Source organism: Falco cherrug, chromosome 5, assembly GCF_023634085.1.
Source record: "Falco cherrug isolate bFalChe1 chromosome 5, bFalChe1.pri, whole genome shotgun sequence".
NCBI lineage: Eukaryota > Metazoa > Chordata > Aves > Falconiformes > Falconidae > Falco > Falco cherrug.
This window is the reverse complement of record NC_073701.1, coordinates 82284002-82307028: the sequence shown is the minus strand read 5'-3', so window position 1 is coordinate 82307028 and position 23027 is coordinate 82284002. Positions and strand designations below refer to the sequence as shown.

Sequence of the window (23027 nt, the reverse complement as noted above, 5' to 3'; positions counted from 1 at the left end):
TTTCTTTTATGTTAAAAGCCTGGAGTTTTCAATGTACGTGAAGTGTGAAACCCCATTTGGACAATATTCTGACATTGGCAGCGCAGTCAGCTCAAGGATGTACAACCCCTGTTCATCTCCCTGAATTCTTACTGCCACGTCCCTGCTGCAGTTTGCTGCTCCAAACTGAGCCAAGTCTCTTGTTTCTCTCGTTTGCGGAGGGTTTCTGTGACCCATGTCGTTAAACCGATGGAGGGGCTGGTGTCAGGGGAGGGGGTAGGGAGCCTGGGCACACACTTGGCCAACCTGGCAGGCAAACCCAGCCTGCCACGGAACTACAGGCTAAAACTTCAAAATCAGCACGAGTAAGACTTAGTTCTCCAAGTTCCAGGTAACTTCTGGGTTTGCTCCCATTGGCATAAGCACCAATGACTAGCCAGCATCATTTTTTAAAAAGTCAAGTAACACATCTTAAAATGGAATTGAGTAGTATCTTGATGTTGTGTTCCTCTGCACGTTGATTCTCTTCGTAATATACTAAAAACTCAGTATGTTTAACATCAAAATATTGTTTAGCACATGCTGAGACAGAACAGAGTGTCAAATTAATTTCTTAGATTATGGGGCAGATTGGGCCACGCAAAAGGATGGGACATTGTGTCAGTTGTCAGCTGTTTTGTGCTGCTGGCATGAGGTACAATGTACCTTTTGCCACAGAGGGGAAATCATCATCCATGTAGATAATAACGCAATCTGGTTTTAAACCCTAGTATAGTGTCAAGCATTTTCTCTAGAAAACAGAAATGCTCATGAAATGTGTTTGTGCTCTGCTCCACAAATAGAAATTTTCAGGACTTTGGGGAAAATGACTGTAAAAATCTTACCCAATCACAAGTTTCAGCATTTTAGTTAAGGCATCCGGATATGCACATAGCTTGATATTACCAAAAAAAAAAAAAAAAAAAGCTGATGATTCCTGAAGTATTAACAAGGGAGAGTGCAGTTCATTTAACATTACATGAGCATAGCAAGGCTGAGAGGAAGATGAGATGGCCAAACCCTGAGACAGGCTCCAAACTTTTAGCCTGTGACAAGCTGTTCTTGACAAGCCGTTCTGTGCTTGCAGGCTGAGGTTCAGCAGCAGGTTTCACAAGGTATGTGGCACTGCCCTGTAAGGGACCCGTCCTTCTCCAGTTCGGTTAGTGCATCTGAGCTCCCCTTGTGTGTCTGCCTTCACACTCCCAGGCACTTCATTTGTTACCCCTCTGTGCTGTGCAAAGTGATAGCTCCCCTCCGCAGATGGCCACCCATTTGCAGTCAGCCCTGGCATGCAGATTCCAGCCTCGGCCGGAGGGCTCACCAGGCAGTGTTCCCTGCTAGCCGTGACATCAACTGCAGTCTCATGTTCCTACCTGCCGCCCTGCTCCCAGCCTTGCAGAGTTGACATGGTGGCCAGAGAGGTTTAATTCCCGTTTCATTCTCCACTGAGTAAATCGTTATTTATTTAACAGAACTATCCGTGGAATCACACAGTTGTCTGTCCAGTGTAACAGCAGACTCTGGGAGAGGCATAGGTATTTTAGCACTAATTATCTGCAGCATTAATGTAGAGTTCACAGGCTGAATTTGTCATTTGTGTGTGAGAAAACAGCTTATTTGACTTCCAGAAATATGAACCGCAGGAGGCCATGTTTAGGAAGTGCAATTTTAGCCAACTGAGTATTTTAGTCTTTGCTTGTCCTTGAAAAAATTGCACTGGGGTCTGCAGCAGGACTTGCCCAGTAGTCACGACTCAAGATGGTTACCGTACAGTCCCAACTGGCAAACCACAGCTTTCAAAGTACATGGGCTGAGAAACAAATGCAGTGACCAGGTAGCCAAAGCATTATGTTGATGATCAGGAGACCTGCCTATTCTTTTTTTTTTTAAAAAAAAAAAAACCAAAACAACCTAGGTCTGCCACTGCTTTTGCAAGTGATTTTGAGCAAGTAATTTCTCCCGTTTCCCATTTATAGTCAGAACACCACTGCTACTACTACTGCCCTCCTTAGTGACGCTCATTAGATGTATAGGTGTGAACCTTTTTTTTCTCAGCTGGGTGTTCTTAGCTATTGTCTGCCTGTGCTGACTGACTAACAGTAAAAATTGTAGAAGTGTGTAAAATCCTAAAAATTGCTATTGCAAATCCTTGCATGAAATGAAAAATAAAGTCATGATACTGCATTCACTGTTACTACTGCTACTGGATCTGGGCACTCCAGATCACCTGGCAGGACAGACGAGGCACAGTCAGGAGAGGATTCAGAGTTATCATTTTTTGGCAGTTTATGTAGAACCAATAATAACATTTATTCCACTCTGATACTTCCTGCTATTCCACCTTGTGTTATATCTGCCATAAGTTAGAGGGCTCAGACAAAGATTGCCTAATTTGTCATGAAGTCTGCCACAGTGGGATGATCCTTCTGTATGTTTTTAATAAATTCTAGCCAGCAGAGTGAGCTGGTATAGGTTCAGCACTTTACGTGACCTAGCCATGATGGTTTTGGTCTATGAGGAACTGCCCTAAAGTCAAGTTTGCTGTCTCGTGAAACCTCATCCTTCAATGAAATCAAGCATCTCAACTCTGTCAGAAACCTCAGCCAAAGCAGATGTCCTTTAGCATCATTTCCTTTGCATGACCAGTGCTAATTGTTACTGTTTACTTTACACATATGTTTCACATACTTGTCATTCACTGAAAAGAGGCATTTTGATAGCAATGGAGACAATCTCTGTTTACTAAACATCCTTTGACAAGGGATCTCCAACAGGCAAGGACACGATGGTGTTCTTCAGTTGCCAGTGCATGCACAGGCTGGCACGTGGGCAGACGGACCAGCTGCGTTCCTGCAGTAACTCCTCAGAGTATGTCAGCACTTCAGTCAACAGCACAACTTTTCTCTTAAAATATGCAGCCAGTGCACGTGCATTTCTGTTTTCAAAACAGCATATGTCATTTTCACTTTCAGGTTACTATTATCCTTTCTTCAAAAAGTAAACTTGTGGCATTTTTCATAGGTTTGCTACTTTTCACAAACTGCTGTTCCATGCATAAAAGGGTGGTGTGAGAGAACAGGACAGAGATAAGACCTTTCCCCCACTCAAACTGTGAATGTCTTTCCAATTTTTTTCCTAATCTTGCTTGTTCAGATAAGCACACACGTGACTCCTCTCAAACAGAAAGGATGTATTATTGCAAAGCTATACAAGGGTATTATAAATCTATGTTTTCAAAGTCAACAACCTTGACCCTTCTGTCCCAGCACTGGGAAAAAACCCCATCCTATTAAACTGAGTAAATGAAATTCATCCCAGTGCCATATGCCCACAAAAGTAGCTGAACCACGTATCTTGTACATAGGCTCCTCTTTGAAGGTGAGGGCACGCTGTCTTGCAGATGGTTTTCCCTCTCGCTCTCACCCAAGGAAAGCTTTTCCAGAGTGTGGAAGGAATAAAGGCAGTTTTATGGAATAAATGCTGCAATAGATGTCAGCTAATTCCCGATGCCACTACGGACCCTGATCCTGTTCAGAATTGCTTTTACAGATACTGCCCATCCAGAGCTGCATGGCGCTAAACTTAAACTGCAGTTTCAGCTGTGGTAGGTAAAGAGGGGGGTCATGCTCCAGTCTCCCCAACACACTCAGCTTCGCTTGTGCTTCGCCCCCCCAGCCCCGACGTTAGTGCAGCAGGAGAGCGAGCAGCAGCCCCCCCAGACCGCATGTGCTTGCTCTCACCGGTGCTCTGCCTTCACTACAGAAAGGGCAATGCCACCTCCCATGAAACAGCTCTCTTCAGCTCCTCAGAGGCAAGATGGGACCTTCGGCTGCCAGCGAAGCTTCAAACCCATTACCTTGCTTGCTCAGCCATTGTAGGTTTCATAAACCAAGTGTGTTACCACTCACCTTTGTTGTCTTTTGTAATTCTTTGAAAAAATAAACTTCCCCCCCCCCCCAAAACCAGAAAAAATCTTTTATTAACAACATTTAAGAACAAAAAGATATATTTTTTTTTTTTTTTAACTAGATGACCTCTCAAAAATAATGCAGTGTTAAATACTGGCTAGCCAAGCAGGCAAGAGACACCCTGACTGCTCTGGCTGCATCATGAGTGCCCCACGTCTCCTTGCAATGCTGTGAGTGCCCTTCCCCTTCAAATCCACAGAAACAGCTCACTGAGATTTTCTCCTGGTGAAATCCCTGAGGCTGATCTTAAATCCAGGAGTCCAGGACCATTTTCTCCCCATTTTCTCCCCTGCCAGGAGTTAAGGCATACAAGAAGTACATTGGTGATTTTCCTTTACAGATCAGGTGTGTTAGAACCTTTAGGTGCGGGAAAAGCTAAGGTAGTTTTGAGACACAGACTGGGGCTTCTTCAGGAGATCTCCATCTCCCTGCTGGAGCCCCATGCAACAAAACGGTGGTGATCTCAGCACGGAACTCAGCAGCGGTAGGTACGGCGAGGAGCAGTCTCACGTAAGGCAACCAAGGCACTTACCTCTGCCAGTAGCTTGGTGTAGGACAGATGCAGAAAGAGAGAGAGGTGGTCTCTACACCACCTTCATACCAATAGTGAACAGCAGCATGTCCCATCCGTGTGGCTGATAGGTGCTGTGGCACAGCCTGTGGAGCCTGTGGGTTTACTTTCCTTGCTGGAAGATGGGAACACCTGGGGCTTCACAACTTTCTCTTCAGGGTCTTCCACCAGGATGTGTCCTCCCCATCCAAGTTTTCACAGGGAGGGTATTGAATCCTTTGGTGACAGAAACTGCTATGCTGAAAATCCTTCCCACAGATCGCAGATTTTGTGGCCTCAGCATAATTATTTGGCTAGGTCAATGGAGACAGACTGGCCAGATGTGGAGGGAAGGTCCAAAAAGAACCATCAGATAAAGGACTTCTTGGTTGCTGAACTGATGTTCCTAAAACAGTCCACATAAGGCAATGATGTACCACAACACAGGTTTTGTTTGCTTCTTCCTGAGCTACATGTCCAATAAAGAGTGACAGGGAATCTGGTCACCATATTTCATGGGAAAATAAATGTCAATGAGGAAATTAATTCCTCAAAATAACTTGGAAAGCCTCAACCAAACTGTCTAATATGATTTCCTTCTAAAAACTGACTGTTTGTGTGGAATCAGTCAAGGGATTGCAAACCCTTGCAAGTCCCCTTGATGTCAGTGGGAGTTCTGTATTTACCGCTGGAGTTGAGGTTGTAAAATAATTTAAAAGAATAAAAAAAGTACACAGAATAATAATTAGCTGATCATTTAGAAAATCATAGTAAGTGTGTATTAATTGAAATAATTATAAGCACCCTGATGGTAAAAAAAGAACACATGTAATTCTCTAACTAATTTCCCCCTGCACATGCACATAAAGATCAGTTAAAGGCTACTACAATAGTAATGAATATCTAACAAACAAATGTCAAAGGCTGTATTCTTATCACATTTGTTCTGGAAACCTTTTACATAACTTGCATAATTTAAATATTTACAAAATATAAACTTTCTTGTCTTATCAAAAATAGGTCTTTGCACATTTAAACAACAGAAATCCTTTCACATGTTGCTTTTTAAGCCAGGCATTAAATCACTGCATAAAAATAAACAACCTTTCACAGATGTAAAAGAAAACTGAGCCAACATATGGAGGGGGAGAAAATGTTATCAATAACAGTTTAAATATTTTAGTGGTGTGAGCCAATCCAGAAATTACACTGTGTATGAGGGTGCAACCTAATGAAAAGTTCTAGCTGCTGCTTCTGTAAGAGAAAGCAATGTTTTAAAAAACCTTTTACTTTATGGCAGATTTCTTTGGGCTAAATCTCATATGGATAATTGTGAAAATGATGGTGAACCACCAGTGAGATGGTTGAACGTAGCAGGTGATTGCATGCAGTCCAACAGTGGGGTGATGATCAGCTGATTGTGTGTGCAGATACTGAGGAAATGCCTGCAAAAGGATTTTATTTCCTTCAAATATCGAACTGTATTTCTGTCCCTCCTCAGACCTGTCCTTTCTGCATTTGAAAGACAACCTATAAAAAATCCCGAGGTTGCTATTTGGTACACCGTTCACATTCATCAAGCTGTGCTCCAGCTGCTCTGCTCTGGACACAGCTTGTTCCACACTGACGGACCCTCCTCGTCCACTCAGGCAGTGCCTGGCTCTCTGCAGTCATACGTGCTTCCCCGTACCAGATGCTTTTCTGCATATTATGCAGAAGATAGCTTCCCGAAGGGTTGCAAAGCAAATGCTTCATGGTCAACAGCAGAACACTTCCCCTACCTTTTGCTTTTTTTTAGGCCTGCAGAAATGAACCATCTAGTGGATCCATCTAGTTGCAGTTTTAAAAATACAGACATAAGGATTATATCTTACATGCCCTTTTAACTCTTCAGCCTCTGGCTAACGAGATCTTGAGTTTTCTCCACTACGCCTACTGACCACATCGATCTTCAGGACGTTACGGCTACTAAAGACTTGGAAAGTTTAGGGTCTGTCCCTGCTCATGGATTTACATGGTCATATGTGTCATCAGGCGCCCCTTTCTGTTGTTTTAGCTGTCCCTGCATGCAGGCTGCTGTTCACTCGGTTGCTCTTTCATATGCCAGATGCTTGGGCTACCCACTGCTTGGCAATGCTGTTCCCCACGAGGCTGATCCCCCCTGCGATCCCACATGGTAAGAGTAATTGCTGCCTGTGCGGCATTGTGTGTACCAAACAGTGCAGGAGGGTTTAGCCGTGTTTTCTGTAATTCCTCTTATTTGCAGGTGTGTACATCAGTCATGGTCTCGCACCTCCGGCAGCGCACGTAGCAGCACCAGACAAACTTGCATTCACACCTTTCCACGTGCCTGACCACGTGGGTATTGTACCCACGCCCACAGCAGAGGAGGTTGCAGCCGTCGGGTCCCTCCGAGGTGCGGTTACATTCCCTTCCCTGAGTCCCAGGAATCCCCAGGTTTTGGTCTTCGACACAGTAATTGGGCGATTTGTTCACATACAGCAGGTCTTCTTTCCCAATTGGTATTTTCCGTTGGCTTTTCTCTTTCCTGCGTAGCTTTTTTTTCAGTCTGTCTGATATTTGTATGCTGTTTTCATACTTATCCTTTAAAAACCGGCCGATCTTTTCAAAGGAAGACATTGTTTTCCAACAAGTTTTCACCGCGCAGGACCCAGAAACACCGTGACAACGGCAATCCACTGACATCAGCTTCGCTACAGCCTGAAAGCAAAGGAAGAACGACATTTGGAGGTGGTCTTCCATTCATTAGGAATACTGCCTGACATCAGTAACACAGAGGTCCCAAAGTATTTGATATTACAGCTACCTTTGCCATTTCAGAGAATGGCAAGCCAGAACACAGGAGGATACGTGTTAGAAATCAGGTTTCCAACTCCGGACCCCCACTATGAGAAGCCAGATCTTCCGAAGTGCTCTGCATTTGCACTTTGCAATGGCAGTAACGTAGCCATACTGAATCACAATAACGAAAACTTGTATTTCTGGCTGGCTTTTCATTCTGGAAAATCCTGAATACCTGAAAGGACATGTCCTGTGTCACTCCTCCCACCGCTGGAATGTAAACAGTTGTCATGGGGAATAGCAGGAGGGGAAGCACGGACAGAGCAGGTAACGGCACTGTTCCCACATCGGAAACATTTACTGGGCAGGTCTATGCCACCTTTTAAGGGTGCCTTGCAGCTACCATCAAGGTCGCTAAACACTCACGACAGTCTGTAACTCAGGCCACAGGAACGGCTTGAGGTCGCACAACAGAGTCTGTGTGACCAGCACGGCTCAGCACCTGCAGCAGCGCAACGTCCAGCCTGGAGGCACCTCGGGGCAGACCTGTGCTGGAAAAGCAGGAGGATGCTCACATCTCTGAGCTCCGCAGAAAGTCTGTCAATCAAAGGAGCCACTATAGCTCAGCAGAGGTGTCTTCAGCTCAGGTATTCTGGAATAGATCTCAGGTGCTTCTCACTTACAGGATCAAGCCCTGTTCTTGTAATTCAGGCATACTAGTACTATCACACATTTCTAGTGTTTCAGTTGCAATGGCTCTATTTAACACAATTTGATAGCTGCATTCATATTACTTTTATAACTTTCAACATTTTCACAAAATTTCCACAGTTATTACCAACATTAAAATGCCCTTAGATGGGCGACTTTTCCACGCCCCTACAGAAGCAAGCACTGGGCTCAGCAGTAACTGTCTGACCAACAACAGCAGTCTGCAGCACTGCGTTAAGCTTTTGCAACACACAAGAATTTTGACTCAGTTTACAGGAGACCAAGCCTCAAAGAACTGGAATCTGTAAACAAGTAGTAATTTTCTTTACATGGGACTACAACTCAAATAGTCAGCAGACAATCAATAAAATACTTCCTTCTGGAATACCCAATAGTCATAGTATAAAATTATACAATTGTGACACATCTCACATTAGAGTTTGGAAAACTGCAGAGAAGAAATCATCGCATGCACAGATACAGCAAAAGGACAAGGTATTGTAATTTTGGTTTTGTTTTGCTTTACCTTTCCATCAATATACTTTCTGAAGCCATCATGTGGACTCTACGGGCTGCTGGTTAATGGTGTGGAAAGCCCATGTTACCGTCTTCTGTTTTACTTACCTTCCCCCCCATATTTAATTTCCACAATCAAGGCAATTGGGAAATGTAACAGAAAGTGTGACATTTAAATTAACTCAAAGTAAATTTCCCTTGAAATTTCTCATGCAGCAAGGCCAATACAGTTTCAAATTATTCCTCTGTGCAGAAACCACTATTTCCCACAAAATGGGGAAGAAAACACCCCCACCCTCACCATCCCACCCCCAACTTCATGATGTTTATTACATTTCACCCTAAACCTTCCTTTACCCCACAGCCCCCACAAATACTAACTGCCGTCAATCTACATCTTTCTCAAACTGCCTTAGGGAAGAAAAAAATAGAAGCCAAATCTATCCAACTCCCTCCTCTGGTTTTGCCTGAGAAAGAAGTTTCATTTGTGCCTGTTCCTAAGCCTCATTTCTCTGGTGATATCAGAGCCCTGAAATCCTACCGAGCTCTACTGACCCCGTGCAGGACCAGAAATAAACCCAAGTCCCAGGCTGCCTGTTTGCCACTCAGGCAGCACAAATGCCATCCTCAAATTTTCAGAGCTAGTCAAGGCACGGAGCAGATAAAATGAGCTGTTTCTACCCTGTGTGTTAAACTGGGACTTTTCCTCATGGTGAATGCGGTCACCGAAGTTTAGGAGGGATGCAATGGGGTTAAATCCATTGATTTCGTTTGGAGCTGAGGCCTCCTGGCACATTCTGCCACAAAGTTATTGACGCAAGCCTGAGTTGGTATTTACATATAACTCTACAAACATTATTAAAAATACACATGACCAAAGTGTTTGCTTGCAGTCACATCTTTGGTGAATGAACAAGACCTATTTGTTGGCAGAGGTTACTACGGAAGCCAAACAAGCAAGGCATTCAAAGAATTAGCATTAAAGAGTAGGTGGATGGCCTGACCTCGTACAGCCATTTGCCTTTGCAAGCTACACCTGGTGAAGCCATGCACCGGTACAGGAGGTATTTCCAGACGCTGTGGATCGCTTTTGGGATTGGAGAATTTTCCCTATCCTGGAAGAAATAAGAACATTGCAACAAGCAGACCCTCACCCCAGAGCACATGTAGACTCTTTCAATGGCAAATCAACCGGCAGTAATTCTGGTGGGTCGTTATCTTCTCTCCTTCACAGGTTAGTTTCTGTTTAATAGAACAGACTTGACCTTGAGCTTGTATTTCAAGAATCTATCAATAAGGAAATCACTGGGTAGTCAGAATATGCATCGTTAGGATGTAACAGTGATTAAGGCAGATGAGAATTTGAGATCCAAGGACAGAAAGTCTTAGAATAAAATGTCAAGGAAAAAAAGAAATACAGTATCAGAAGGTAAATTTTACACACAATTTATGAACAAAAGGGATTTAATAATATTTTCCAGTTTCTAATGATTAATTATTTGTATCAAGGCAAATAACTAAAATCTCAAGATACTTTGAAATCACTTTGTGCTATAAGATTTATAAGGTTACAGGTGTAATCCTTGCTTTCACTGCAGTATGACAGGGTAACAACTAGGGAAGAAACAACAGGAGAAAAATATAACATTTTGCTTGGATAAAGAAGTACACTTCCAAACCTGCTGGAATCAGGCATAATAAAATCTGGATGAAGCAGAAGGATCCAGAAATTGTCAGAAGAAGCACTGGACATACCTGCTAGGTGCTAAGGGTAAGTTACTTCCAGGTGGGCAAGCAGCCCAGCAGATGACACTCAAGAGTCTTTCTCTAAGGATGAATTAATGAAAATAAAGTGAGACAGACTTTCCAAACAGGAGCAGAAACTGATGCTGGAGTCTTGGGCTGTTATCAAATTACAAAAAATGCAGCATATATTATCAGTGTATGGCCAATCAGATGAATGCAAGAACTACAAATGTGAGTGTGGAAGGACTGAGAACATCCACAGAAGTTACATACATTTGCGTTTTTATTCTGTGCTGCTCAGGATTCTCACAGGGAGCTTTGATGCACTCTGTTTTAGAATGATTTATGGCGTCATCACAGTTGCACATGACCCCAGGCTATTGCTTCCTAGCTGTGAGGATGGGCAAGTTTTCTGGTTGAACTCAAGCGTATCTTGGGTTGCATCTACTGCCAGCACAGGGAACTGACATACTGCTTTGGCTGATCACAACACACGCCGCTGTATCTCAGGCTGTCATGTGAACTTTAATGAACAAACTCCCATAGTTGAACATCTGGCAAAATTTAGGAGCTGGTATCTTCTCTTGCTGTTTTCTTGCAAAGATGGTGCCTATAGAGCCAACGCAGCCTTGTGGTGGGATGCAGCTGCAGTGCACGCCTGTGTCTCAGCAGCCCTCGGAGTTACTGGGATGCAGAGTTACTGTGAGCGTGACTTCCAGACTGACTCCACCACCAGTGCTCAGTTCCACACCTTTAGATTCACAGAGTGATTTTTTTTTTCAGTTATTCATGAAACTGTGAAAGGACTCTCCCTAAGGAACAAAATTTCACGGACAACTTCAGAGGAGCAATGTTACTCACAGAAACACAGAGGATAGAAGTGTCCTGTGCGAGCTGGGGCAGGTTTTCAGGTTTCTTTAGGCAGGTCATGGAAGTGACTGAGTGCTTGTGGGAGATGATTTGTGTTGAACTGAGCTGGATCCACGCGCGTTGCATCCAGCTACAAACCCACCTGAGCAGCTCCTCTTGCCCCTGTTGCCGCTCGTTGCCCTCAGCCCTGGTGGTTCTAGTGCAACAAGAGTGCAGGGTTAAGTGATGAATACAGTGCTGAATACTGGTCTGTGTTAAAAAATACCCTGTAGAAACTTCTTTAAACTGACTTCCTTTCACTGCTCCAATGCAATTAACAGAGGGAGCAGTGTGGGGTGGGAAGGTGTAGTTTGAGCAGGCGGATGGGCAGAAAGCAGAGACTGGTCTGCAGCGAAGGAGAGTGTCAGTGGATCACAGTTTGTGTACCCCTCAATGCCAATTAACACTTAGTAGCTCCAAGCTAAGCTCTCTGTTTGCAGGCACTTTCTCAGCAGTGAGACAGGGGCTGCCAGTACTTGTTTTGCAATGGAAACTGATGTCTGCGATCAAAATCCCAGTTTAAGCCGCCGGTAGAACTAATAGGACTACTGATGAAGACAAGCACATATCCTACCGGAGGTACAGCACTTTTAAGAACACTTGCAGACTGCTGATGGGTCTGTTACTAACCCACAAGTATCAGTAAAAATAAAACTCTCTGATGAGACAAGATATTGCAGTGTCAGAACACAAGTCCTATAGATCAAATATATTTCCACAAGTGGAAAACTGAGCAGAATTATTCCATCAGTAAAAAAATACCAATACAATAACAGTCAACCCATAGTGCCCGACTCCTCTCATCCTTTTATATAAGGAGCAGAGGTGCCCAAGTCACGGATGCACATCTAAGTACACTGAACTTACAGTGCTAAAAGATTACGAACATTTATCTTGTGGCAGAATAAGGAGTGAAATCTGGATCTTCTGAGGTTCAGGTTAGTATCCTAAACAGTGGTCACCTCAGTCGAAGGATCCTTACTATTTTAAAATAATTGATATATGTTGGATTTAACTATGAGATGTAGAAATGTAAAATCGCACTTTGTATGGAAGTGGGAAAGGAACAAGAGAATTCTACACATACCAGTTCCATTAGTAAGTCCAAACAAATACAGAAGTATTGTCCCTGAAAGACGGCTCTTGCAAGACACAGAACAAGGAACATGATAGTATTTGCTACAAAAGGTCATAAGGTACCAAAATATATTGCAAAAAATCCTTCTTGTAAGCACCAAAACACAAAGGTCAACATTTTCCAACATCTAGTTGAGGATTTTGAAACTACAAAAATGAAGAGATCTGCTGAACTTTACTTCAGCTAATATTGCTGCTAGAAATCCCAAGAACCAACAATAAACATTCTCTTTCACTCTGGACAGTGGTAAAAATTTTTGCTTTACCATACAGTTTGCCATTAAGTTACAAAACATTTGTGTATGGAAGCTGACTACTCTGTGTGTTTTCTTCCAAGATAATGAACAACAAATATACCATTGATACAAAATCAGTGAAATAAGGGTCTTCTGGTCTTTCAGGCTTGTAGTGGATGTTTTTTTTAAAAAACACACAGTGTCTCAGAAAGGGAATGAGCGTATGTATCATGCACACCAAATAAGCCTGTGACAGCTTGCTGGAGAGCTCAGGATCATGAAAAGCCTGAAACCCCAAAAGGTCCTCAGGACCTAATAGATTCTGTTGGGCCAGATTCTACCACATTGCCAGAGACTGACAGCCTAGTCTAAAACACTGACATCATGATGTCCCATATGGTAAGAAGTACCACTCAACACAAATAGTAGTAGAAGATACTATAGCTGCCCGACATTAAAGACGTGGACTCAGAATTTATTATATCTTCATGCCTACAGCTGACACCTAAGATAACTCAGATCCTGTTCAAAAATACCATTCATGGCAAATGAAGACTCACTTAACCACATCTTCCAATCCCCTGTAGCTTTAGCTCACTGTTAGAAAATACGTTCTCTTGAGCTGAATGCACAATTCCCCTTTGCCAGTCCGTCCTTCCCCTGTGACGTGGGCGGCTCAGCTGTCTGTGTGACCGCTACAGATGAGATCAGGGGACAGATACAACTTTAAAGAAAGCAACACCAAAAGTCTCTCTCCTAGGTATTCTGGGGGGTGGGGGGCAGGGGGAAGGGGGGCAAGGAGCGGAGGTGGTTAAAGCCGAAGGCTCCAGCCGGTTGTGCTGGCACACCTGCAGCAATGAGTGACGGGCACAAGGAACGGTACGAGAAGAGCACAAAACACTGTCACCGAAGACAGAAGGACAGCAAACTACTGCTGCTGCTAACATCAAGCTAAAGGCAGACAAGACAACAGGGTATCACAGAAAAGACCTGTGTCGCTGTCACCAGAGCACAGAAAAAACATCTTTCTCTTTGAAGCGCCTCTGGAGCCTTGCAGTCTTCTTCCCTACACTTCCACTGTCACCCTAATCCGAGTAAATGGCACTGTCTAATGACAAACATGAGTATTAAAACAAAAATTCCTATCTGTACTGTCTACTAAAAATCATTAAAAAAGAGAGAGAAGTTTACGGCAATTATTATATCCTCCCTTAACTACCTCTCTCTACAAATGTGATAGATGACCCTTTGCTCTTTCTCTAAGGAAGTAATCATTTAATCTTCTGTTCTTATTAACATCCCCTACTACACAATACCAACCACCCTTCCTTGGAGATGATTTAGCTGACTGCATCTAATTAAACTCATAGTAACTGTTCTCAGCATCTAATCACGTTTAACGTTTGCTTCTTCTACTTCAGCCCTGAAAAGGGCCTATGTCCCTGAAAGATCTTCCGGCTTTCCAACTATATAACTCAATGAAATTAAATAGCATGTGTTACCTTGTAAACTGCAAAAGTTAGTTTAAATTAAAATACTTTGCAATGATACTACCATGGCTCTTATGCTTACTATGACTATTCCCTGTCTATGCTGGATAGGAAAGTTGTTTTCAGTAAAACCCACTGATTCTGATTCTGGCTATAGGAAATTACTGAGTTACAATGGAGTCCATCAATATGGGTAGTCAAAACCAGAGGGTCTCCATTTCTTTTCTTTAGTTACAGCTGTGTCACCGAGCAGAACAGATTTAAAGTGTTATGGGGCCAGAAAGAACCATTAAACCCTTATGAAGTTAAAAACTCCAAGGTAAAGCAGAGAAAGTAATTTTCAAGCAAGAACCAGAATCCAAGTCTCTGCCGTTCTGGATGTAAGCCCCAAGCACTAAATTATGGACTCACATTTCCCTGTACGGGCTGTTTTGCATCCTCTGCAGAACAGGACAGGAGGACCCGATGTCACCCACCCACTCACACTTTTCCTCTGCAACCGTGGGTTTGAAGCCCTTTTGGCTGAAGAAGAGTTATCCAAAACCAGTCTCCTCTCACTTCTCTGATGACTTCCCTAACCAGTGAGCTACTTTAAAGTACAGGTGTCATTTCCATCCTGCCTTTTAAAAGAAAAGTTTAACTCTGGATTTCCTCTCTGAACAACTTTAGACTTCTGCTCTCAGCTGGGGACTCCGGACCGTGGGTGGCTAACAATGCCTCCTATCCAGTCTGCCTGCTCATTCAGGATTAGAGAGAATTAAAAATGCAGGTCATGATAAAAACAGAATAAACAGTGAAGAAAATCCTAATGTATTATTATGCTGGTTACAAGACTATTTCAAGTTTGTTACAGATTATCAAATACCTGATTAAAATAACTTGGATTAGCATGTCAGGTCTAATTCTTATTTTGTGGATTTTATTATAACCTGTGGAGTTTACTTAGCTAAAACTAGCTCTGATTCCCAGTTTGTATGCGTTTGCTGTGGCGATGTCAGCGCTGCTCTTGCCATTGCCACCATCTGTACCTGGAGTCAAGGACTGGCCTCGTTCGGTTGATGCCACTTTGTCAACGCAGGCGAACATGCAACCGCTGTCACTTCTGAACGGTGACACCTACCTGCCTGCCAGCCTCGTTGTTGTGCAGGTTCATCGCTGCCAGTCCGCTCCCGCTCTTGCCTGTTACGTTCTTCATGGGCACATCCAGGAACTTTCTGCTGAACGACATTCCGTAGTGGATATCATCAGAGCAGCCGCCCCAGTGCCAGCCCTCGCTGGCTGAGCCGCCGTGCCGCAGGTTCGTGTCGCAGGAGCACTCGGTCATGTTCCCTGCGCTGCACGATCGTGTCACCGCGTGCACGAGGCCCGCTGACGTCACTGCGTATATGAACGCGGTCTCCTTCGTGCCTACAAAGCAAGGCACGAATATATTACTTCATAACTCCCTCTCACTACCTTCCTGGCGGAGCCATAGAAAGCGATTTTACAAGCCAGACTATTATTAAAAGGGAACAGTCACAAGTTTAAAGCCATCCCAGCTTGGTCTGTGGAGTTAACTTGTTTAAAGGAGCAGATATTCACTTCCAAGAAAGACTTTGGGGCCTCTCCATATGACCATGCGATTAACAGTGCTGTTTCTGGCTGCTTGTACCATGCGATTTTTGGTAACTCCTTTCTAAATCTGGTTGGGAACTTTATTTGCCACATAAACTTTCAAGCCATTTAGCTTTAATAATAATAAAAAAACCCAACCCCCAAACAAACCACGCCCCCAATCCCTTACTCCCCACTCTGCTTTTCACTATTTCTATTGATTTGAAGAAGGAAGAAAAGGTTAGTTCAGATCTCGGAGGAGGAACCTGAAGCTGTCAGGAACCCAGGTTCCTTTGGTGCAGGGCCAGAACTTACCTCATGCTAAATTTAGCAGACATAGAGATTGTTCTAATTCACAAAGGCTGCAAACAGTCCCAAGAATCTTAAACCAGGCAGAAATCAGGATGGCACGAGGGTATTTAGGCTACGTGCTTTTCCTAGAACAAGCTGGCCATGGGAAAGTCAGCAGTATAGAAAGCCTTGAACTGTTACACTATACGGCAGATGAATCCTGGAGGGACCTGCCTGGGCCTCCTAAGCCAGCCCCGTTCTCTGAGACTTCTGGTATAACGAAACACAGATCTTTAAACCGTGTGCAGCAAACTGAAAATCAATGACTGGCCGTTAGCTGTAGCTAAAGCTTCACTGTGCTGATTTTCAGTGTTGTAAAAACAATTTGTTATTTCCAGTCCCCCAAGTTTCTGCTCACAGGCAGGGAAGTTTCTTTTGCTTCTCCCGTTTGCATTAGTCTGTGGTGCTGGTACCACCATAAAATGCTTCCACAGGGCATGCTAGTGAGGCTTTGTGGGATAGCGGTGACACTCTGTAGACACAAGGGTCTACAGGAACAGTCCTTCCCATTTACAGGAGGACTAACACACACTACATATGGCTACACACAGTAAACTGCTCCCTGGTTGTTTTGTTTGTTTGTTTGTTTGTTTTTCTTTTCCTTTTAGGAAGGTGCCTGACTTTTTATTGCGCATTTTACATTTTCATGGTTAGTTTGGCACTTTTTCACTGTTGTAGTATGAAGCGAAGATTGCACAAACACAAAATGAAGTACTGCAATACATCAGTTCACATCAATGGCTATGCTGAAATCATGGAGCACAGCACTCAAACACCACTTGCAGGATCAAGACCTTTGATACTGCCATTTCATACAAACAAAATGTCCCTCTTTCAGTGTAAATTTCAGTAATTCCCATTTTAGTTCACGCAATGAAAGCAGCTTTGGTCTTGCTGTGCCGAGCAATACTGCCTAACTGAGCACACGTGATACATTTTTGAAGCAATTCACGTCACCTGTGGTGCTGCACGCAGACTTTTTACCTGCAGTCAAATGCCCTTTTTGAAATCCTGTGTGTCATTACCCCACTCATTTAGTAATTATGACATAAGGGGATGAACTCGACGTCAGCCTAAGAATAACAGCATTTCAACACAGTTAAGTGGATGTAGTTAAGGGCACCGTCACCCGCGGACGTCTCAAGCAAGTATCGCAAGCAGCAGCGGCAAGACTGCTGGAAAGCCAACGGCAGGCTCTGTCTGCTCGGCGCGCTTCGGGTACCCGCGGGAGCCTCCCGGGGCGGTGCGGGGCCCGCCCGCCGCGACGGCGCTCCCCCGGCCGGCTCTGCGGCCGCTCCCGACGCCCGCCCCGCGGCACCCCGAGCCCCGCCGGGGGCAGCCGGCCGAGCCCCCGCCCCTCCCTGCCCCGGCGGGCCGGCGGCGGAGGCACCTGCGCTCCGGCGGCCCCGCCGGGGCGGGCACTCACCGCTGCTGAGCTGGTGCCCGAAGGCGGCGGCGGCGGGTCCGCGGCGGGCGGCGGGCGGCGAGCGGCAGTCCCAGCGCTCGTGTCGGAACTGGCTGCGGCACTCCCGGAGGCCCAGGCGCGCTCCCTCCCGGATGGCGGGCACCAGCTCCGGCTTCTGCCTGCACAGGTCCTGCTGCCGGCGGCTCAGCGGCGGGCTGGCGCAGCCCGGCTTCTCCGGCCCGCCGGCGGCGGCGATGCCCAGCCACCTGCAGAAGCAGCCCCCCCGTCAGCGCCGGGCCCGGCGGACGCGAGGGGACGGGCGCCGCGCAGCCCTCCCTCCCGCGCCCGGCTACTCACATCCAGGTGCCGCCGGCGGCGGCGGGGCAGAGGGCGAGCAGCAGCGCCGCCCGCAGCAGGCACGGTCCGAGGGGGGGCCCGCGCCCCATGGCCGCCGCATCGAGCCCCGCCGCGCCGCCGCTGCCCGCCGCCCGGCGCCCCGGCCGGCGGGGACCGAGGGGGATGATCGCCAGCGGCGCCCCCCGCCTCGGCTCTGTCCTGCTCGGGGGGCGGAGGGCAGCTGGCGGGGGAAGCCCGGGCCGTCGGAGGGCCCTCCCGGGGAGGCGGGCGGGGAAGCACAGGCAGCGCTTGGCCCCTTCAAGGTGAGAAAGTTGCGTTCGACGTTCGCCCCGGCTCTGCCCGCCCCGCCCGCGCATTGGCCGCCCGGGGGCCGGGGCGGGCCGGGGCGGGCCGGGGCGCGGGGGCTGCGCACCGCTCCGCTCCGCACCGCACCGAACCACATCGTACCGCACTGCACTGCCCCGCTCCGCACCGCACCGCTCCGCGCAGCACCGCCATGTCCCGGCCGGGAGCGGAGCGGCTGCGCGCCCACCCCCTGCCGCGCTGCCCCTGCCCCGGCGCTGCGTGCGGCTGCGGGGGCTGCTGGCGGGGTCCGGGCGCGGCAGCGCGGGCTGCAGGCAGGGAACCTGTGGGTCCGCAGTGATTTCATCCGCAGGGGGAAGAGGAGGCACAAAATACTGGTGTTAAGCAATCGTGACGCTCCCTACACTTTATACTCAATTTTTCCTAATAATTTGGCGGTATTCACTAACTGGCTCCAGAAGGCAGCATCAGTATTCATCAGGACAGCGTTTGCCCGCTCCTGTTAACTGCGGTGAGGCGGCCTTATCAGCGGCTACCTCAGTAATTTTTAGTTACTCATTTTACGCATTAAAAGCCAAGGAGTCAGCCGGCACCTGATGAATAGCTGCTCTTGGCAGTCTGGCTGCTCAGGTCCTCCTTGATCACAACGTATTGCTGCGTCCGTGTCAGTGAAACACCTGAGCTAAAAATAATCCGGATAAAATGGCAGCTCTGTAAAGGCTTTGATTTGACACAGCTGTAAATTAGTGAAACGATTCTTGTGGACTGACAACAGCTTCAAGTAAAGAGCACAATAAATCGTCTCGAATGACAGATGTACATTTTTAAGAGTACAACATGTTGAGAAGCAATCACATAAATGTGGTGTTCCCCCTGTATTTTTCCCCATGGATGTGCTGAGATATTTTAAGAGCACAGGCTGTGGTACATTTAAATCTATAAAATTATGTCTCCTTCCTACTTTGTGCTCATTTGTGTGCTCTTAAACGCTCTCCAAAGCATCGCCAGTTTTGGGCAGATGCCGTTGGACCCCACGAGCTATTTAAACCTTCTGATATGGCTTGTTTTCTCTGTTCTGAATTTTAGTCTGGAGAACATCTGCTTGTGGTTGCAGTGGAACTTCGTCCAGAGTGAGGGAAATGGATGGAGGACGACATCGGACCACAGGGAACTGGCCATGAAACAGGCCTGAACCAGCCAAAACTGTGTGGGCTGTGTCAGAGAATTATCTAATTATTCCAGGACACATGGTTTGTTTTATCCTCATTGCTGCTTCCTGGCTCCGCCTACTAAAGTTAATTCAAAGCCCTGGTCTAGCAGACGAGTGCTTGTTTGTGCTTCTTGATCTGCTATCTGCATTTATCATCCACTCTGAAACAATTTTTTTCCTGGCAGTTCTTTTAACAGGGTTCTTCTCTGTGGGTTTTTTGGGTGTTTGGGTCTTTTTTGTGTTGTCTTGTTTTTGTTTTTGTTTTTAATTATTATAGGGCTTTTCATCTGGATTTCTTATATGTGGATTTTTCCCTAGAAGCTGAAGAATCTTATGTGCTACTAACAATGTCAGATTTAAATGAAAAAAAATACCCATTTCAAAAATGCCAGTCCTACTTGTAGCATATTTTATATATGATACCATAAATAAATTACCTCTCTGTTGGGTTCTTATATGCTGGGGTCTGATTTTGTCTACAATAGCTATTAAGTAGTATGGAAAACCCTTTGATCTTACACACTTGTGTGAAGTGAAATGGTTGCAATTTGGAGGGCTGATGCTTAAAAAATAATAATATAAATTGTAAGGCAGTTCTTGAGATCATCTGGTTCAATCTCTAGCAGTGACTGGAAGCAAACCACATTTTCCCGCGACCATCTGATTTAAAGAAGTTTGGATTAATATGTATTTGTGTCCTAACCCCCGTCTGCCTCTCTTCCCATCTGTTTGCCTTACAACCACTTGCCAGTTGCCCACAGCCCCTGCACCTCCTCTCTGGCTGTCGCAGCCTGGTTCCCCACCAGATCCCCCAGCCTTTGCCCTTCTCCTCCCTCTCAGCCTCCTGCCTGCCACTTACACCACCTCTCTTTTTAATTCCCTCCAGCAATACTCTCCTCTCTGGTCACAAGCAGCACACAGAGGAGTATTTCTACTACAGAGATATGTGTCTGTACATAGGCCGGTTGGCTACTGGGAAGGGAAGGGCAAACAAATTGCTTTGCAAATGATGTGCTTTGCAAACATGCAAAGGGACACAATTTGGAAATACCTTGCTGATCTACTAAAAATTATTGAAATTTACCAAATGTTTCTGAAGCCTGTCATTCTAATTCACTGTTGCTTCAGAGCCCTCTGTGAATGGCTGGAAGGCCATTCACTCCATGACAGACAGCAACGTGAGTGTGATGCAGACACAATGAGCCAGAATCCAAGCCAAGGTCAAGTGCCAAGCCTCAGTGATCAAAATTTGCAATGAATCAAGGAAAATAAATTGGACTTACTGCTTATCTTACTTTCTTTGGCCAAGGTGGGGATATCTGTGGCTATTCATACTAAAACGCCCACATTTTTCTATTTTAAAAAGAAGACCATAAACTGTTGTTAAAAGGAAAAAAAGAAGGAAATGTGTCTAAGCTGAGTGGTATTTCCTAACTGGACATTTAGGAATTTACTGTTTAATGATTACTGATGTGATTTTGACGGAGTCAATTACAGATACACGTATTTTCCATTCAGTGTTAGATAAGGGAAAATAGTCTGTTGTGTAGAATCTGCATGAATAAGTAGATCACTTGACAGATCATATGCTTCAGGGGTAGACAAATTATCTCTTCAAAAAGTCAGTGGCTAGTGCTCTCACTACAATTGAGGTCTGACACCTTATTTACTAGATGCAAGTCTATACAACGTTTACTTCTCCTAAACAAGTCATCACTTTTGAAAGCTTCATTCCAACTATTTTCCTTCTTCTGGAACTTCTGATGCCCAGCAAAGACATGAATATAACACAGAAAACTGCATTATCCCACCTATACCTATGGGCCCTAATGACCAGTGAGGGCATTATCCTCTTATCTTAAAAACCAAGCAGCCATCCAAACAGAAACATCTCCTGTATACTCTAAATCAGGTTATCACTTCAGATGTGAAATTTATCATGTTTGGTGACCAAGCACAAATTCTCTACTTCTAATGTAACAAACTTGTTTTCGATCCAGCTCAGCGCCTGGCTGCATGATGGTGCCCATCAGCCCTGTGAACTGCGGGTGTGTTGAGTCTTTGCATTGAAGAAACTGGAACCGTGTCAGCAACATAGTGGTACCCCCCGCAGAGCTGTTGCACTGTGGGGGCTGAGAGACTAACATACCCTCAGCGAGAAAGGTCGTGAGGAGAGATGTGCAGTGAGATCCTAGACTTCATGAGACGATGTCTCAGCAGACAAGTCTCCAGGACCTTGGTAAGGTCAGGCAAGTAGTGGAAAGGAAGTTAGAGAGGAAAACAGAGATGCCCCTTCTCCAATGCATAGTTCCTGGACCTCCCTCTGCCTTTTGTCCAGAGGTTTAACATCATTGCTGTTATCAGTGTTATTTTCCATTTTAGAATGTGTAGCTTGAAAGCACACAGATCTCTTGCTAATTTACACCTGGCACGCTGGGTTCACAAATGACTGGAACAGCAGTTACAGTGCCTCCAGTAATGACACGGTGGCAGATGGAGAGCTCACAAATGTGTAATGATTCCAAAGCTACCCTTCAATATCATCTTTATAACAGCTGCACAACACACTATACAAAACCTCATTTTCTATATGCTTGGGAATAATGGAGAAGTAGGAAGGCAAGGAAAGAGCAGGCTTCTCACAATCCCTTCAGTCCTTACCAAAAAATCCATAAGGAAGCTAGTGTAGCCTCCAAGTAAGTTTTCTGGAGCCCGTAACTCCGGATAGTTGCTGAAGCAATTGCTGAGCAGACCTCCTGGCATTCTGCATAAATTGGTGATGTGCTGCTGGAAAGCCAGGGCTTAGGAAGAGGCGACTCAGTCTGACCTTGCGGTCTGCTGCTGCCTGTGGTCGCAAATCTGAAGACAGTGTCCTGGACTTACCCATGTTTACATGAGCGCTTGAGATCTGCTCATATTTTGGGGGATTCTGGAAGAAGATACGGGCTTCTTCTGAAGTGCTGCTGGCAAGTTCTGTTCTTTGACATGGACAGTCTAACTGTAAGTGTTTTCTAGAGTTACTCCAGAAACTCCTGGCATACCAATATTAAGTAAAATGTGTCAAGGGAATGCTGATAAACCTTCAAAGCATAACTAAGAGGGGTGTGAAAGATGTGGGAAAAAACCACCCCTTTTTAATTCTGTTTTCACCCACATCCTACTTACAACTAAAAATTAAAATTAGTAGTGAAATCGTATTTGATAACACTGCGTCTTTATGCCATGAATTAATTTCCCTGGTTGTTTTGAGGAAGATGGGAAATGCTTTAGGAGACGTGATATTATGAAAAATGAAATCGTTCACTGACATAAAATTTGATTACTATTTTTCTTCATACTTAGAGCAGCATTATTTAAACTTTTTTTTTAAAAAATTTTGTACATAAAGTGTATGAGATCAGAGGAGGGTTGGTGCTGCTGGCTGGTGTTGCAGAACTTCTAGGAGGTAATTATGGAGTCTGATGAAAACAGGAGCTGAAGTCTATGGAAGAGCCCAAGTGACTTTAGTGGGGAGGAGATGTCTGGAAGTACTATATAGTTTTTAAATCACACTCCCCAAGTTGTAACACAACTGCTTCATTGCCGTGTGTGGAAGCTTTATACAGAAGTTCCCGCAATAGGCAGGATAAGATACTCTGGTTGTGTGCACACGTGTGCGTGTGTGGGTGTACACACTTCTTGTGTGCGCAGAAGTGGCAGGCTCACAAGGAGCCCGCTGCATTTTA

General features: G+C 45.3%; 1 protein-coding gene across 1 annotated transcript; it reads right to left on the bottom strand.

The window, feature by feature from the left end:
• Positions 1-4036: 4036 nt before the first annotated feature.
• WNT16 (Wnt family member 16) lies at positions 4037-18036 on the bottom strand. Its single transcript, XM_055712789.1, has 4 exons — positions 17790-18036; positions 17454-17698; positions 15204-15490; positions 4037-7257 (listed from the first exon to the last, which is right to left on the bottom strand). The coding sequence occupies exons 1-4, from the start codon at positions 17876-17878 to the stop codon at positions 6793-6795; spliced, it is 1086 nt and encodes a 361-aa protein (XP_055568764.1). The 5' UTR covers positions 17879-18036; the 3' UTR covers positions 4037-6792.
• Between the last annotated feature and the right edge of the window lie 4991 nt (positions 18037-23027).